The sequence below is a fragment of the Myotis nattereri genome, assembly GCF_964212035.1.
Source record: "Myotis nattereri genome assembly, chromosome: 16".
In the NCBI taxonomy this organism is placed as follows: Eukaryota; Metazoa; Chordata; class Mammalia; order Chiroptera; family Vespertilionidae; genus Myotis; species Myotis nattereri.
Genome location: NC_138091.1, coordinates 28,594,933 through 28,612,235, shown reverse-complemented (window position 1 = coordinate 28,612,235; position 17,303 = coordinate 28,594,933). Strand labels below are relative to the sequence as shown.

The 17,303-nt window shown below is 46.4% G+C and overlaps 1 protein-coding gene across 1 annotated transcript in view; it reads left to right on the top strand.

Annotated features, from left to right (window-relative positions):
• The first annotated feature begins 9,506 nt into the window (after positions 1-9,506).
• Positions 9,507-17,303, top strand: part of CA10 (carbonic anhydrase 10) — a 369,556-nt gene continuing 361,759 nt past the window's right edge. The window contains exons 1-2 of the mRNA XM_081110646.1: positions 9,507-10,137; positions 11,076-11,712. Coding sequence (XP_080966772.1) covers positions 11,652-11,712 — 61 coding nt within the window. The 5' untranslated portion in view covers positions 9,507-10,137; positions 11,076-11,651. The remainder of the gene's footprint in view (positions 10,138-11,075; positions 11,713-17,303) is intronic.

Sequence of the window (17,303 nt, the reverse complement as noted above, 5' to 3'; positions counted from 1 at the left end):
TTTGATGGTCTGTCTTTGCCTTAATGTGGTTCTCAACCTTCCTAATGCCGCGACCCTTTAATACAGTTCCTCATGTTGTGGTGACCCCCAACCATAAAATTATTTTCGTTGCTACTTCATAACTGTCATGTTGCTACTGTTATGAATCGTCATGGAAATATCTGACATGCTATATGTGTTTTCTGATGGTCGCGACCCACAGGTTGAGAACCGCTGCATCAGTAAATTCCTATCGATGGGCTACATAGGTAGATTATGTAATATTAAGAGGCCTTCTAAATCAAGTTCTATGTGTGTACCATGGTATACATGTGTGTATACACATACATACATGCATGCCTACATATACAGAGTCATGCATACAAATATGCATATATACACACATACCTACATATATATGTATACACACATATAAAAATGTTTTAACACTGATTTTTCCCGTCACATTCTCTACCTGTGAAATAGGGAAACTCAGTGTAGCCTCTGAGTTTTAAGGAGGAAGAAACTGAGGCCTGGAGATTTTAAAGGCATTACCCAAGATCACACGGCGGGTGGCAAAGCTCGGCCTCCAGCCAGTATCTCACTGACCTGTCCGCAAACACTGAGTGTCCAGGAGCTAACATAATGGCCCCATGTATTTAGGGCTTATTCCACACCAAGCACTTTGCATGCATTATATCATTTATTCCTCAAAACAGCCCAGTAGGGTAGGTTAATCCACCTCTTATAGGAAAGAAAAAAAATATTACAGAGTCAAAAAACAAAGCAACAACTAAAACTCAGGCTGGAAAAGTTAAGTAACTTGCCCACATAACCTCTAAATGGCAGAGCAGTAACTTCGACTCATGTCTTCTGATTTCTATTTGAGTTCTTCAGATCTCATCTTCATGATGTCATTTCCTCCCTGATGAGAATGAGAAAAAAAAAGGGGGGGGTCTAGTTAGTGAATATCAAATAAATATTACTTAAAATAGAAATATCTGTTTGTATAATTGTCTATTCCCCTTTAACTCCAACTTCCTAAGCTCCAATTCCATCCACCAATCAGAGATCATTGCCTTGGCTATGAGGGAAGGAATATAGAACCGGAAGCATAAGAACCATAACTTGGCATATATACACTAAGTGTCTGGAATATGATGTTTTAAAACTCTTGGTTGTGCCGAAACCAGTTTGGCTCAGTGGATGGAGCATCGGCCTGCGGACTGAAAGGTCCCAGGTTCGATTCCGGTCAAGGGCATGTACCTGGGTTGCGGGCATATCCCCAGTAGGAGATGTGCAGGAGGCAGCTGATCGATGTTTCTCTCTCATCGATGTTTCTAACTCTCTATCTCTCTCCCTTCCTCTCTGTAAAAAATCAATAAAATATATTTTTTTTTTAAAAAAAACCTCTTGGTTGTGTAAAACACATCAGCATTTTCCAATTACAGTTCCACATCGAGTTAGATTAATTAATAATTATTAAGTACCCATAATATATTCAATACTTTTGGTATACTATTATATGTAATTATCTCAATCATTCTACAGGGAAGATGTTTTATCCTGCTTTTGCAAAAGAAATTCTGGCTTAAAGGGCTTAAGTACTTTTGAAATCCCAAAGCTGGTAAATGGGAGACTTCCCATTCAAACACCAGCCTTTTGATTCCAAGTCCAGCGCCTCTTATTCCACTGCATGGCCGACAGTGCCTATGGTTAGCACTCCTTTAAAGTTAGAGGGACTCACCTCTGCCATCAAGCTTTGCCCAACTCTTATGGTTCATATTGGACATTCCCTTTCTGAGTTCCCATAATGGTTTCCCTGCCTGAGGATCAGCTGTATTGCCTCTCTAGATCAAGTCTAACTCAGGATCAAGTCTCCAGACCAGAAGACATCTCTTGTCTTTTTGCATTTCCATTATTATCAGGCAGGCTCTAGGTCAGTGATGGCGAACCTATGACACACGTGTCAGAGGTGACATGCAAACTCATTTTTTTGGTTGATTTTTCTTTATTAAGTGGCATTTAAATGTATAAAATAAATATCAAAAATATAAGTCTGTTTTACTATGGTTGCAAATATCAAAAAATTTCTATATGTGACACAGCACCAGAGTTAAGTTAGGGTTTTTCAAAATGCTGACACGCCGAGCTCAAAAGGTTCGCCATCACTGATCTAGGGACATGGAAGTAAGGCATCATCATTGATGCTGCTGGTCATTTAGGAGCTAGTTCCAGGCATGATTATGAGAAATGCTTGGCCTTTGACTATGGTGGAGTCAGCCAAGGCTAGGGATGAGGTGCCCAATTCAAAGGTAGGAAAAAGGACTGTGGGGCAGGCTACTTTGTTTCATAGGACAGTGAGAGATGAGCCCAAAAACCTATTTAGGAAGATCTACTATATATAAAGTAGTAGGTAAGATATCAGAACTGCTGGTGATTCAGAGAGAAAAGTCCTGCTCAGTCTCATCAAGCACTGCAAAAACCAGCTGAGAAGCAACAACTTCAATTCCAAAACCCTGGGCTGTAACAACCGAGGAAGCTTTCAGCATTAGAGGCAAATCTGCCCCCATCGAAGGCCTGTCATTGTTGGAATTAAGTAGGTGTGTTGTTCCTCTCCTATTTTAGCCCCAAATATTTTCATACTCTGCTCTGTGATGTTGTGCTTTGCCAACAGGGGGTGCTAGAGATTGATGAGAAGGCCAGAAGCTGGAGAAAGGACTCAATCCATTCAGTTTTGCATCCAATTTCTCTGTCTCCTCCACAGCAGCTCTTGCTTCAGCAAGCGGCAGTTGGTCCACTTTCCAGATTCTTCCAGAAGTCTCAGAACCAGCCTTCACTGCCCTGAATCGGAGACAACAGTACCAGCTGAACAAGACACCTTCCTCAGAGGGGTCTGAGTTACAGCCGCTCCTCTGAGCTTCTAAGGCAGTGGTTCTCAACCTTGGCTGCACATTAGAATCACCTGGGGATCTTTTTAAAATCCTGATTTCTGGGCTTCATCCTCCAGAAATTCTGTTTCTTTGTTATGGGGTGGGGCCACAACATTAGTAACAAAGAAACAGAATTTCTGGAGGATGAGGCCCAGAAATCAGGATTTTAAAAAGATTCCCAGGTGATTCTAATGTGCAGCCAAAGTTGAGAACCACTGTTCTAAGGTGTTAGTACCAATGGGAAACACCTTCCCTTGACAGGTCTGGCTCCAGATCATTGGGGACCCCCTTCCCCAATGCCCTTGCTTTGTCTCCCAGGTCATAATGGTGGTAGCTGCTTCGGTTACTCGCTCAGTGTTAACTTAGTGTTTCCTGCTGGCCTCTGAGCCCTGTGTAACCCTTTCTTTACATTAATTTTTGTAAAAAAATAATGATTAAATAACTATTGGTTTTGTGTTCCTGACAGGACCATGATTAGTTGACTGGGTCTGCACTATCTAGTTTGAGTTTCCATTAGAGTTGCCAGAAACCTCTTCCCCTACATGGGGAATGGTGAGGCGGAGGTTCTCAAGTCCCCTTACCTCTAGTCCCCTTCACTTTAAATTTGGAAATTGCTTCTCCACAGGGATAGGCATATCCAGGCTGCCTCAACATCACACCCTGCTGCTTTAACGTAGATAGCTGGAAGCAGGTGATGAGAGGAGGTTCTGCTGATATAAGAATTCAGTGGCCAAATGGTTCAGATTAAAATCAGGCACTGAACCATTGTAGATCCCACTTCCTTATACCAATGAGCCTATCCAAGTTTTCCATCATTTGATTGTGTAACACTGTCACTCTATACCTTCTTAAGAGTCATTGTAATTCATGTATATTAAAACAAATTTATTTTGGAAAATGTTATAAAACTCCCGAAGGTAAATGTGAAATCTTTGGGAGTAGCACTCACATTCTGCTTGATAAGGAGCTTTATTCCATTTTTTTGGTTAATGACGACTATTGAACAAACTAACTCAAGAAGTTATTGATTGAGCTAAATCCAAGAGTCTAAAAATTATTAGGGCAACACCTTTGCAATTACTACCACCTCCTTCTGAAATTCATTGATACAAAAGGAGAAAATAGAGGTTGTTCTGCTCATTTTCTTTCAAATGAAAAACCTGAAGTGAAGAGGGAAGGATGCCAGTCTGTTTCCCATTTCATGGCAAGGATAGGGAGAAACAGCCACCAGGAACTCTTATTTTATCATGAGAGAAATTAGTGATTTGAAATGAAAAAAAAAATACTCCTTTTTTAATAGTTGATTCTTTAGAATATATTTAAGATTTTTTCAGAGCCATTTAAAAAACCATTTTTCCTAAATAATAATTTATGGGAAATTAAAATATGTTTCCATGTAATATTTATGTCCACCATCTCCCAAGAGGGAACTCAGCATAAAGTAGTATCAGCTCACAAGGGTTTTATAGATTCAGTATGAGAAGGTAATGGAACAAATGAGATGAAAACCATCACTTCATTTTGTGTGATATGTTATAGTCCCTGACAATGGCATGTTTCTATTTTTTAACAAAAGTGCAAGTCATACCACCTCCTTTTGGTCTCAGCTGCTGTTGACTCTGTCACCAGGTTGTGGCTACTCATTCCTGTCCTGATCTATCTACCTGGCAGGAGGTTCTCCTTGATTTAATGTGTTCTCCTCTGTCTAGCCCAGTGGTTCTCAACCTTCTGGCCCCTTAAATACAGTTCCTCATTTGTGACCCAACCATAAACTTATTTTCGTTGCTACTTCATAACTGTAATGTTGCTACTGTTATGAATCGTAATGTAAATATCTGATACGCAGGATGGTCTTAGGCGACCCCTGTGAAAGGGTCGTTCGACCGCCAAAGGGGTCGCGACCCACAGGTTGAGAACCACTGGTCTAGCAGCAATCAGAGAACAGATTCAGAACTTTTTTGGTTTCTTACCATGGTAACTCAACTCCTTCTGCTTTATTAAATCCACAGGGTCGTACCAGGGAGAAAAATTCTGCTATTTGAAGTTGGATAAAAATCTGGAAATTCCATGTTCAGGAGAAGAAAATAAGCTAGATGTGGAGACCTCTACAGCAGGGTCCATCCTTTGTGATGATTGAATGGGATTTCTTTTAGACCAGCGGTTCTCAACCTGTGGGTCGCGACCCCTTTGGCGGTTGAATGACCCTTTCACAGGGGTCGCCTAAGACCATCCTGCATATCAGATATTTACATTACGATTCATAACAGTAGCAACATGACAGTTATGCAGTAGCAACGAAAATAAGTTTATGGTTGGGTCACAACATGAGGAACTGTTTTTAAAGGGCCAGAAGGTTGAGAACCACTGTTTTAGAGCCTCTGAGTTACAACATTCCTTGCTTATTGAACATCTCCAATGCTTTGAATGAAAGCAAAGTTATTCCATACAAGCATTTGATGTTTACTACCCTTGGGCTGAGGGAGGGGCCAGGTACTGTTTTCCCGAGGTAGGCAGCAATGCTGGCGAGTGTGCACCTAGGACTGAGAGTATGGCCAAGAAATCACTCTTTCAATAAGTGTGTGGGGGAAAACCATGGGCGCTGGAGCTTGAGGCATGTCACACCAGCATGAAAGACCCCACATGAGACCTTTGGCAGTGCCAGGCAGTGTCAAGGCTGGGCAGGGAATGAGGAAGGTCCATGAGTTTGGGAAAGAAAGACTTCATCAGGTTTTGGCCTTTTGACCTGGGCTTCCAAATATTCAGAGTGGGTCTGTCTGCCACAATCCCTGTGTGAAGATCTTCCTAGTAAATGGGACATATGACTCTCTAACTCAGTATGTAGCAAATGCTGAGTAGTCAACCAGAATGTGTTTTTCAGGGGCAAAAGAAAAAGCAAGACTTAACACTTGTGATTTTAATGCTAATCATTGGGGAGGTAATGTGAAAAAAATTCCTGGCAAATAATTTAAAAACCTAATGCATTAGTTGCTAACTCTGAAATTATACAGGGTGAGATGGGAGCAGGCTGTTGTCCTAATTAAAGCCTTTCTTTAAACCGGAGAACCATTATGGAGCTAAAATCCACTATATTGATCTATGACTGCTACCTGAAGGTACTGCAGCTGGTGTAAGAAGAGGATTCTTGCTCATACAAAACTTCTCTGAGAAAGGTTTAATGTAGAAGAAATCTACACCACAAAACCACAAATACTCTCTCTCTCTCTCTCTCTCTCTCTCTCTCTCTCTCTCTCACACACACACACACACACACACACACAAATGGCACACACACACAAATAGTAAGATTAAGATGAAAGTGAATTGGATAGAAAGCAAAAAAAATCTGGGAAAACATCTTCCACTAATTTGTATGGATTTAGATAACATATTTTCCGTGTTTAGCTGCTGCAATGTGTTATTTGGTAACAACAACAAAAAGAATGACAGAGATGGAAGGTTGTTGGAGGAGGTAGGTCATCAAGAGGATGAAACAGCTGGTTGACCCAGGAACAGGACCTGGGAAGTCAGTTTCCTCAATCCCTCCACCTCCTTGGAATGTAAGTTCTGCCCACCATCCTCCGCCTAGGATTCACTGTAAGGACATAGCCTTGAGAGAGGGAGGTGTTGTTGAGACCATCTATATCAGCGGTTCTCAACCTGTGACTCACAACCCCTTTGGCGGTTGAACGACCCTTTCACAGGGGTCGCCTAAGACCATCCTGCATATCAGACATTTACATTACGATTCATAACAGTAGCAACATTACAGTTATGAAGTAGCAACGAAAATAAGTTTATGGTTGGGTCACAACATGAGGAACTGTATTTAAAGGGCCAGAAGGTTGAGAACCACTGAATTCTAGATTTTATATATATATAGATATTACTGAACTCAGTAATTTCATTTTAGGATTTGGCAGTCAGATGCGGAGATCTACTTGTCTTGTGATCACCCAAGTTCATATGCAAGTTCCCTTGCTTATTAAAAGCACCATCTACCACTCTAGAGCAGTCTTCCTCTTTTCTAGATGTCTTCTTGCTCTCCATGTACAGAGGTCAGTTTGGGAACCAGCGAAGATTTTAAAATAAATAATTAGGAAGGCTGCAGTCAAATTCTGCCACTGTCTCTACTTCTGTCTGTATTTGAACTTAGACATATCACTTAAACTCACCTTAATCCTCCATCTTCTCACCTCAAAATTAAGGGATTTAGAGTAAATTTGGTCTGAAATTATATTAATGTGCACCTGAAATGTACTATGTGACATGTACCACATACCCAAAAGATTGGAGTTCTTTAAATAAGCAAGTAAACCTATTCATTTTTTCAGCAATCATTTACAGAGTGCCTGCAATTTATCTGTTGTAAATAAGTGTCCCATTTGTAAAATCTTGAGTTCAGGAGGAAGCCAGATATTTGAGAGAGAGAGATGAACTGTAATGAAAAGAAGGAAGGTATAGCATGAGGTTCTAGAACAGTGGTTCTCAACCTTGGCTGCACATTAGAATCACCTGGGGATCTTTTTAAAATCCTGATTTCTGGGCCTTATCCTCCAGAAAATCTGTTTCTTTGTTATGGGGTGGGGCCACCACATTAGTAACAAACAGAATTTCCGGAGGATGAGGCCTAGAAATCAGGATTTTAAGAAGGTTCCCAGGTGATTCTAATGTGCAGCCAAGGCTGAGAACCACTCTTCTAGAACATGCTAATGTAGAAAGTCAAAGTTGAGGGACTGTTGTGTTCAGTGCTGTATTTCAAGGAGAGAATTGGCACTTAGCAGGCACTCAGATTTTCATCAGAAATGCCTTTGATTACCCCTAATTCCCAGTGATCCGTTCTTTCTCCCATTTCTACTGTAGTTAAATTATAAGTTGCATATTGTACTGTTACATTCCATCCTGGCTTTAACTGATGTCTAGCTGCGACATGTGTGGATTTTGGTTCTAACGAAGCACAAAAGGACCCCTCCAAGATGAGACTTTGAATTTCACAGAGCACGAGGGGAGGTGGTACAGCATGGCCTCTGGGTTTGGAATGCCTGCTTGTGGTTTCTGCAATACTAATTAGTAGCCCTGAGACCGCAAATGGCTTTTCTGGGCCTCTGTCTTATCATCTGTAAAATGGAAGTAATAATATTTCTCTTATATGGATGTTCTGATGATGAAATAAGGTAATTCATGTAAAGGATTTGGCAATATGTAGTACATAGGAAACAATGCATGCAATTATTTTTACTTAAACAAATACTATCATGAATGGGTTTTGTTTATTTTTGTATTTTTTTTAAAGTAAAAGTACTTGGCAGCAGATAATAGACTAAATATTTTTGAGAGGGCTTGAAGGCGAGCTACAGACTGAAAAGGGGAAAAATTAAGTGTAATTTTACTGGCTTTAGCTCTTAAAGCAAATGGAGAGAATATGGTCTTTAGGCTTTTTGAAAACAAGGATTATGGATTTTCAATTATAAAACTCCAGCATCTTGCTACAGGGCTTGACACATATCATGCACGCCCTTAATATTTGCATAACTCATTCATAAGTAAATAGGTCGTGGTATAAAAATCCAGGCACCCTGCTTCTGCTTCCAGAGAGATCTTACTTACTAGCCAAACATTGGGCTCCCAAATGCAGAAGGTAGGTCACTGTCCTTGGTATCAAACCCTCCCTAGGATGGAATCCGTTCATCTTTGGCAAACTGCTTTTTTTTCTCCTTTCAAAAAGTCCTTTCGTGCAGTGGACTTTCAGGGCTTGGAGACAAACAACCCCTCTGCAACCCCCTTCCCCGCCCCCCCCCCCCCCCGCCATGTTTCCCAAATGGGCTCATTCTCACTACCTGAGATTCTTTTAATGTTATGAGGTCTCAATATCTTTCCTGCTGAGCCTGGAGCTAAGAATCCTGGGCTTTCTTCATCTGGGCCTAGATTTTTAATGCGTCGATCACCTGGAGTCCTTGGCTGTCACGGCAGAGAGCAGATCCCTGGGCCACACCTCCTTTTGAAATAGTAGGCAGCCAGCCACGGGTTCTTTTCTAGAATCTCTGGGGGCAGCAGGACTAAGCAGCCCCGCTCCCCGAGTGAGCCCAGCCTAGGAAGCTCCCGCTGTTGCGTCGGCTCCCTCCCACATCCCCTCCACCCCCCGCCGCCCCCGCCACTCAGCCCACGGACCGCCAGACTCCTGGCCATTGGAGTCCGTTCAAGAATCCCGGGAGCGCTGCAGTGTGACTCCTTCGGCTCCCACACCGCACCCTCCGATGCCACAGCCTGGAAGACTCGCTAAACTGACTCAGTGCGGATGAACCGTTCCCTCTTCCCTCCTCCCGCTTCCTCTCCGCTCATCCACCCTTTAGGTGCCCTTATCAGACCGAGGCTCACACTGCGAAGGCTTCTAAACATCGCAAATAAAAATGTGCAAAAAAATCCCCTGTGGGTTGTGTGCGTGCGTGTGCGTTGTGTTGTGCAGTGTGGTGCGTGTGTCCATCCGCGCTTGTGCAAACATCTCCAAACGTCACAGTTTGCATTCCATTCCGGACGAGCGCGCCCAGACAGCCGAGATCTTCCCCGGGATTCCCCTACCCTGCCTCCCCCGCTCCAGTCACTCCCCAAGAGGTAGGTCCGGAGCGTCCTCCCACCCCCGCGGCAGCGGTAGAGGAGAGGCGGCCGCTGCGTTTCCCTCTCCCCCGCGCCCAGCCCTCTTCTCGGGCGCGCAGTCCCGAGCGCGGGGCTTCTTCCCAGTCCCCGCGCAGCTACCGCGCCAGCGGCCGGCCAGGCGCTGGTGCTTCCCTGGCCTCGGGCAGCCCGCTCGCCGGGAGACCAGCTGACCCCCAGCTCCACTTCGGCCGGGGCGGCGGGCGGCGCGGCGGCCGCTCCCACCTTCCGCGGGGCCTGCGCCCGCCGCGCCGGGCGTGAGTGCAGTGCGTGCCCGCCGACTCGGTGGGAAGACCTTCCCCGGAAGCCGCTGAGTGTCGGGGCAGGGAGTCTGCGGGACCCCGGCCACAGCCCCCAGAGCGCTTGAGCTTCCGAAAGAAAAGCGATTGAAAGCAAAGAAGGGAAGCCCGTGCCCCTACAGCCCGGGTTGCCCGTAGTCTCGGGTCCCCCTGGAGCCGGGCAGGGGCGCAGTTGGCCGCGGAGTGGGACGGAGGCTTTTTCTACTTTCCGGAGGAGGGAGGTGAGGGACTTGCAGGCAGGAGTTGCACCTGCTCTAGGAACCTGCAGAGAGAACTCGGGGGTAAGTCGCGTTCTGGCCCTGGAGCGGGAAGGGGAAGGGGGAGGAGGAGGAAGGGGCAGGAGCGGAACGAGAAGCGGGGGGAGGTAGGGGGCAAGGAACGGATTATGCAAAAAAGAAAAAAAATCCCCAATATTCCACCGCAGAGGGGGAGCGCAGCAGCACTCCCAGGAGGAGTCCCTCCCGGGGCTCCCGTGCCGAACTGGGGGGGGGGGGGGGGCTCGAAGTTCTCTTTAAGGAGAAGAGAAACTCCCCAAATCTCGGAGGGTGACCAAGGCGAGCGGGGCGGAGTCTGAGTCGGAGCGGGGCTCGGGCCCAGGCGGCGGCCGCGGTGGCCCGCAGCTCCGGTTCCCAGCGCCGGGTCCTCCTGGGGGCCGCGCGGAGCCTCCCCTCCCGGCCCCGGCCTCCCGCCTCCGCCCCCGGGAGCGGAGGGTCCCAGGACTGTGGGGTCTCCCGGTGGCCGCGAGGATGCTCACCTGGTCGGACCTCCCCCTCCGCCCCCCTCCCTCCTCCTCTCGCCCCCACCTGCTCTCCTCCCCTCCTCGCCGGGCAGCGCCCGGCTCCGTAGGCGAGGAAATAACGACCCCTGCAGTTGCAGTGCTGAAACCTCGGCGGCGGCGGCGGCGCTCGTTGCGGGCGCTGGAAGCCAGGGTTCTGGGGAGCCCCGGAGCATAGCCGAGGATCGGAAAGCGCGCGCGCGGCGTGGGAAGCCCGCGGGCCCCCGACGCGCCAGGGTCCCCGGCTCCTCGCCCTTCGCGATCGGCGCCCTGGACGCGCCGCCTGGGTCGGGCTCGGAGGCGGCGGGCTGCGCGCGGACCTGGGAGCAGGGAGGGTCGGCGGAGGCTGCCGGCGGCCGGCGGGTTCGGGCACTAATCCCTGCCTCTCTCTCTCCCGGTCTCCCGTCTGCCGCGTCTGCTCCTCCCTCCGCCCCCCGGAAGCAGGAGAGGACCGGCCCCGAAGCGGAGCAGCAGCCGCCCTCTGACCATGCCCTGGTGAGCGGGGCGGACTTCGAGGGCAACTTGGCGCCGACTGCCTGGGCTCGGCCGGCGAGCTGCGAGCTGCCGGGGCCCCGAAAGCCGAGGAGCAGCGCGGCCCGGAGGGGGGCTCTCGTCTATGCCTTCTTGGGGCGCCCGGCGGATCGGGATCTGGTTTTTGCAGACGGAGCCCAGCGCTGGTGGCTTCAGGTGGCTGCCGCCGCCTCTGCTGGGGTTGCTTCCGCCGCTCGGGCCAGGAGCAGAGACCTTTGAGCGGGGACACCTCCGGGGCAGCGAGACATCGGACATGTGTCAGCACACCTGGGGCGCGCATCCATTGAGCCCGAGGGGATTTTTGCCGGAACAAGTCAACGGGCGATATTGATCTTGGGGGTGACTGTCCCTTGACCGGCTGTCCGGTGGGAGTGCGAGTGTGCACTCGCCCAGAAGTGTGTGAGTGTGTGGATGTGTGTGTGCCGTGTCGGGCTCCCCCCAGCCCCCCGTTTTCCCGTCGAGTGATGCACTTGGAATGAGAATCAGAGGATGGAAATAGTCTGGGAGGTGCTTTTTCTTCTTCAAGCCAATTTCATCGTCTGCATATCAGGTATGGGGCGCGCCGGAGTCGCGGGCGGGTTGGTGTTGTGTCGTGTTTGGAATGTATGGGGTCGTATCCTGTGCAAGACACTCAGGTGGCCTCTCGGGGTGGGATGCGGGGAGGGTGGTGGCAGAGACCTGCTCAGCTCTGCGGGTTTGCTGCCTTCCGAATTAAAAACCTTCTGAACCCAAGGATAGGTGTGTGTGTGTGTGTGTGTGTGTGTGTGTGTGTGTGTGTGTGTTGTCCCTTGGGGTAGTATCCGTGTGGAGTTCTGGAACCTACAAGGGGTGGGGGATGAGAAAGGAGAGGCAGATGGGTGTTGATTTTCAAGGCTTTCTGGCTGAGAACTCTGGCGCCGAAATCTGAGCCTTAGCAACCCCCACCCCCAACCCCAGGCTTTCAAAGTTCCCAAACTTGGTGGTTCTGGCTGGCAAAATGGACGCGGAGCCCTGCCCTGGGTATCTGAGCACTTTCAAGAGACTGCGGGCAGATGCGGGAGTGGAGAATATTCATCAGGGACCAGAGGGATGTGGAGGTCCTCCATTCCTTCCCCAAACCCATCAGGCCCAGTGGTGATGGTCTGAAACATCCTAGCCCGCGCCCCCCACTCCCCGAAAATAAAAGCAAACCCCATCGGAAACAATACAGCATCATAAATGCCACTTTAAATTGTGGTCCTTTGGAATGCCCAGTGGCAGGGGTGTGCTGGCTCAGACTCACTGACCTCAGGCTACTTGTGCTGGTCTTTGGTTTTAGCAGCGGATGACAAGCCAGTGCAGGGGAATGAGGTAGGGCTAGTGCCTGCCTGCACCTGTGTGTCTCTGTGTTGGAAGGGATTCTGAATTCCAAGCAATGTCTTCGTTGGTGCAGGGCGTCGGAGGTTTGGAGGGGACCTGTGAGAAAAGCCTCAGCATCAGCAGTGTTCCCCAATTTAGTGCCTCCTCCCATTGACAGTGTTCACCTCATTTCCATTCACACCTGTCATTTAGGTGCCCAGGGTAAGGCCCATTTGCAGCGCTCCCCTCTGCCTGCATTCCCTCTGCAGAATTGGGGACTCAGCCAACTTCCCATGAAGTCACCAGAAGAGGAGAGCAGGAACCCTGCCCCTCTGAGCAGGCACATTTGAGCATCATTGGGGGACAGGGACATGCTTCCTGCACCTTCCTTCAGTCCAGCCAATCCCCACCCTCTGATTCTGGATATTAAAAACCCTTGTCTGCCGTTACACTGGACCCAGATCCAAAGACCGTTATTCAGTTTCAATGTTCTCTTCATAGAACAGGAATGGGAAATCTTTTATTCAAAATTATTCCCTTTGGGGCTTGGCCACCCTATTAAGAAATTAGAGATATACTGTGGGCCTGGCAGATAATAAACAGTGCCCTGCAATCCTCTAGTGGGACCTCTTTTACCCCATCCTACATCTAAGGGAAAATTCCTAGGTTAGGTGACTTGTAAAGGTTTATATCAGTCACATATCCAGGAATGAACTGGGTAGCATCTCACAAGGCCACATTTTGCATCTTTCTCTTCTACATGTCTATTTCAACCTCTCTCTCTCTCTCTCTCTCTCTCTCTCTCTCTCTCTCTCTCTCTCTCATTCTCATTCCATATTCCACTGGTTATGAAATGCCCTTTCGCTACCTCTCTCCAGCATCATAAATAATTTGCATATGAGACGCGCCATCTGAGTCCCTTTAAGATTTACAAAGGGTTAACATCATTGAGGCTCCACCCCCACTCCACCCCCAGCATCCTTTATTTCCAGTCCCTGCATTTGGTCAGGCCATCGCAGCAGACCCAGCTGAGAATGGGTCTGTTCTTAGCCTCCCATTAATGAGATACCTGTCACAGCTATACTTGGTTTGGTGTATCAGCAACTACATTATATAAATAGAAGCATTAGGAGGAGGTTATTTCCAACCCAGGAGGGGTGCCATGGAGTACAAGGCCTTTCACATGTGTTTACTAAGTAATCGTCATTGCTAAGTAATGAGGGGATAAAAGTGTAAGTGAAATTGCTAGCTATTAGCTAAACACAGAAAACTAGGTTAGCGTTGCAAATGCCTCCTTAGGATCTGCACTAATTTGCCCTTTATGAAGACATTTAGGCAGAGATGCACCATTATGGACTCTGTATTTACACATCCATACACTTAACTTCAAAAGGCTATTTCTTCCAGGGTCCAGGTGGTTTTCGCCCTCCATAAACAGAGCTACTCAGTCAGTGATGTCCCTGTATGTCACAGGTCTGATTAGGAACTTAATTATGACTCACAGTTCAGGGGACTTTGTTTTTGTGGGTTGTTTGTTTGTTTGTTTTGTTTTGTTTATTTTTCCCATCTGGCAGCTTTAACAGGTGCAAGCACGCAATGTACTAAGGTTGAGTAATTGTCTCAGGAGCATTTAGTAGGTCTTTCATTTCTGTTTCCATGATTTGCAGTTTTAATTTACTCACGACTGAACTTTACCAAAAGGAACATAACCCTTGATTATAAAACCTACTAAGTCTTAAAAGAGTTAAAAAAAAAATAAAACAAAACACCTCTCTACTATCTTGGGATGAATTGCCCTGCCCAGGAAATGGGTACTGATTCTTACAGAGTTACCAGGGCATCGCTAATTGATGCAGTACTAGGCTTGGCATCATTACTGAGGAATACCAAACTAGGCAAGGCCAGCAAAAGTCTGCGCTGTAAACATTTTGCAGAAGGAAAATTTGGGGAGTAGATCTGGCCTGTAGAAGGCATATTGACTGAATTTCAGTCAGTAGCCCTAGCTTTCAGGAATATGCTGGTGCTTTGTAGCTTAGTGTTTCGCTAATCAAAGGTGCCTACCCTCCCTCACCCCATCCTATCCCCCAAATTAAAAGTATATACAAGGAGCTTTTTCCCTAGGCCTGCGTGTATAGAACGCTTGAAATACAGAGACCTGCTCTTGGTAGATTTGATGGCTCTGCACTAGTCATCTGGTTTCTGATGAAGCTGTGATACTACTATTTCCCAAGGTTGTTGACCCTACAGGGTCATTGGAAGGAACAAAACACTCTTTATAAAATGCCTAGTGTGGTGTCCAGAATGCAGTCAGCGCTGGCCACAAATGGGACTGGGTGCAGGTCTGCTTGGCCAGGCTCAGCTAACTAGCTGCTGAGGGAGTACCATGTGTGCTTTCCATGTGAGAGATTGTGTCAGTTTTGGCTACTTAAGGACAACTCAGCCAGGCTGGAGAGGGAATACCATGCCTGGAAGTTCTTGGGGCTCCTCATTCAGCTCAGATCTCATTTTACTGAAAATGTAAGGCAGCCAAGATCTCTGAAGAGATGAGAGGGAGGGAGGGAAGGCAGGAGAGAGAGGGAGAGGTGATTTTCCCGGTGCTAGCAAGAGCACAATTCCATCCTTACAAAAGCAGTTCACATCTGCAAGAATGAATGCTTAGCAGCACCGGGAGAGAATTTCCTGGTCCAAAAACAGTTGTCTGATTTAATTTACGCAATGCACCCCACTTCCCTATATGTAACTTTACTTAGGCAGCTTATTCACGATAATAACAGCAATGACAATTATAATTATGTGGTGCTTTCACATATATGGCATAATATTGCACATATTTTAATTCATCTATTCTTAGAGTAATTTTATATATAAGGCAACCAGAGCCCACAGAGGGTCAGCCTGAAGGATTCACAGCCAGGTCTAACTGAGTCAAAATCCAGTATATCATTTATGTTTTGGTTCAAGGTTTTTTTTTTTAATGTTGTTATTCAGTATATATTTTTTTATGTTTTCTTTTTTTTTAAAATATATTTTATTGATTTTTTACAGAGAGGAAGGGAGAGAGATAGAGAGTCAGAAACATCGATGAGAGAGAAACATCGATCAGCCGCCTCCTGCACGTCCCCCACCGGGAATGTGCCCGCAACCCAGGTACATGCCCTTGACCGGAATAGAACCTGGGACCTTTCAGTCTGCAGGCCGACGCTCTATCCACTGAGCCAAACCGGTTTCGGCTATTTTTTTATGTTTTCAATTGAAAGACTAAATTGTGTTAAATGGATGTAAGTCGTAGAGAATTTGAAAGTGGAAATTAGGGGGATTATATAGTCTAGAGCTAGAATTAAGGTAGCATTTGAGTGGTACATGACTGTCAATCAAACCGATGAGACTTATCCAAGTTTGCTCCCCTCCACACAATGCCTTATGATAAGCAACCCCTTAAGCCAAGAATGTGTCCTACATTCTTTTCCTTATCTGAAAATTCAAATGGTTTCCCTTCAGCTTCTTTACATGTAGAAAGGGGATAATATAACAGTACATACCCCACACATTTGTTATGAGGATGAGATGAGATAATGTATTCAGTGATTTTGGCACAGGGTCTGAGGCTAGCAATAGTGTGCTTGCAGTCATGTAAATATTTTTTTCCCTACAAATCTGACATTGCACAGGTTTGTGAGGCCAAGATAGAACAGAGCCTTTAGTTTCCTTCCCTCCCACTTGTGTAAAAGCAAAAACAGAATCATCAGCAATCGCATTTTATTGATTGAGCTTGAGCCCTCCTTTTAAGAAGGCCTTGACTTAACAGCTTTGAAATGTCTCTTCGTTTTGTTTCTCAGGCAGATGAGACTGGCAGCGTTAGGTATGGGTGCTAGTCATGAGTGGCACCCCCTGTATCCCTGGGAGCCTGATATGAAGGTGGGGCTTGGAAAGTTGAATAGGTCACCTGGGAACAAGGTAGTGCTTATTACCCAGGGGGGCAGCAGAATTGTCCTTTCTGCTTGTAAATTATGACTCGGTATAGAACTCAACTTTCAAGGGCTTCCAAAATGGCGAACTGCAGATGTTGTCAATGTGGCTTGCAATAGAACATTCCATTAAATGCAAAAAAGGGTCACGCCAAACAAAGAATACCCACCTGATGATGCTGTTAGCAATATGGTTTCTTTACATCGAGTTTCCCACGTGACATCACCTAGCCCAGTCACTGACAGGTGCCATCATCATCGATGAGACTCTCTTGGCAGTGAGATGAGATGAGTCTTCCTGAGTAATAGAAGGTCCCTGGGGATGGCCTGCTACCCTAGGTCATCAGTGCCTAACATCTCGACTTTTCACCTTAACTAAGCATTATATATTTGGGCCTGGAGTTTAAGTCAAGAAACGATCTAGGCACCATAAAAGTGTATGGCAGCAAGCCATTGTAGAAACAGTATGGAAGTTAGAAGACTCTACTTGCTCATGAAGTCTCCCTTAATTATCTAGATGACTTTGGGTAATTCTCTTAGCCTCTTAGTATCTCAGTTTCCTCATCTGTAAAATGAAAATTAACTCAGCTTAAGATATAGTTTTAAAATCAAAGTTGAGGTATGGACACACAATAGTCTTATATTATTCATAAAATAGAATGAATAAGGCTTGTTAGATGTAGTTATAAAAGCAAAGTTGTAATGCACAAAATGTATCATGAGATAAAACAGTAAGAGTAATAACTAATGGTTTGGTAAAGGGCATAAATGCTACAGAACAGAGGAAAATGGAGAATTTTGATAAATTTTGGAGATTGGGGGTAGGAGAGATGGAGGGGACCATATTATCAAAGAGAGA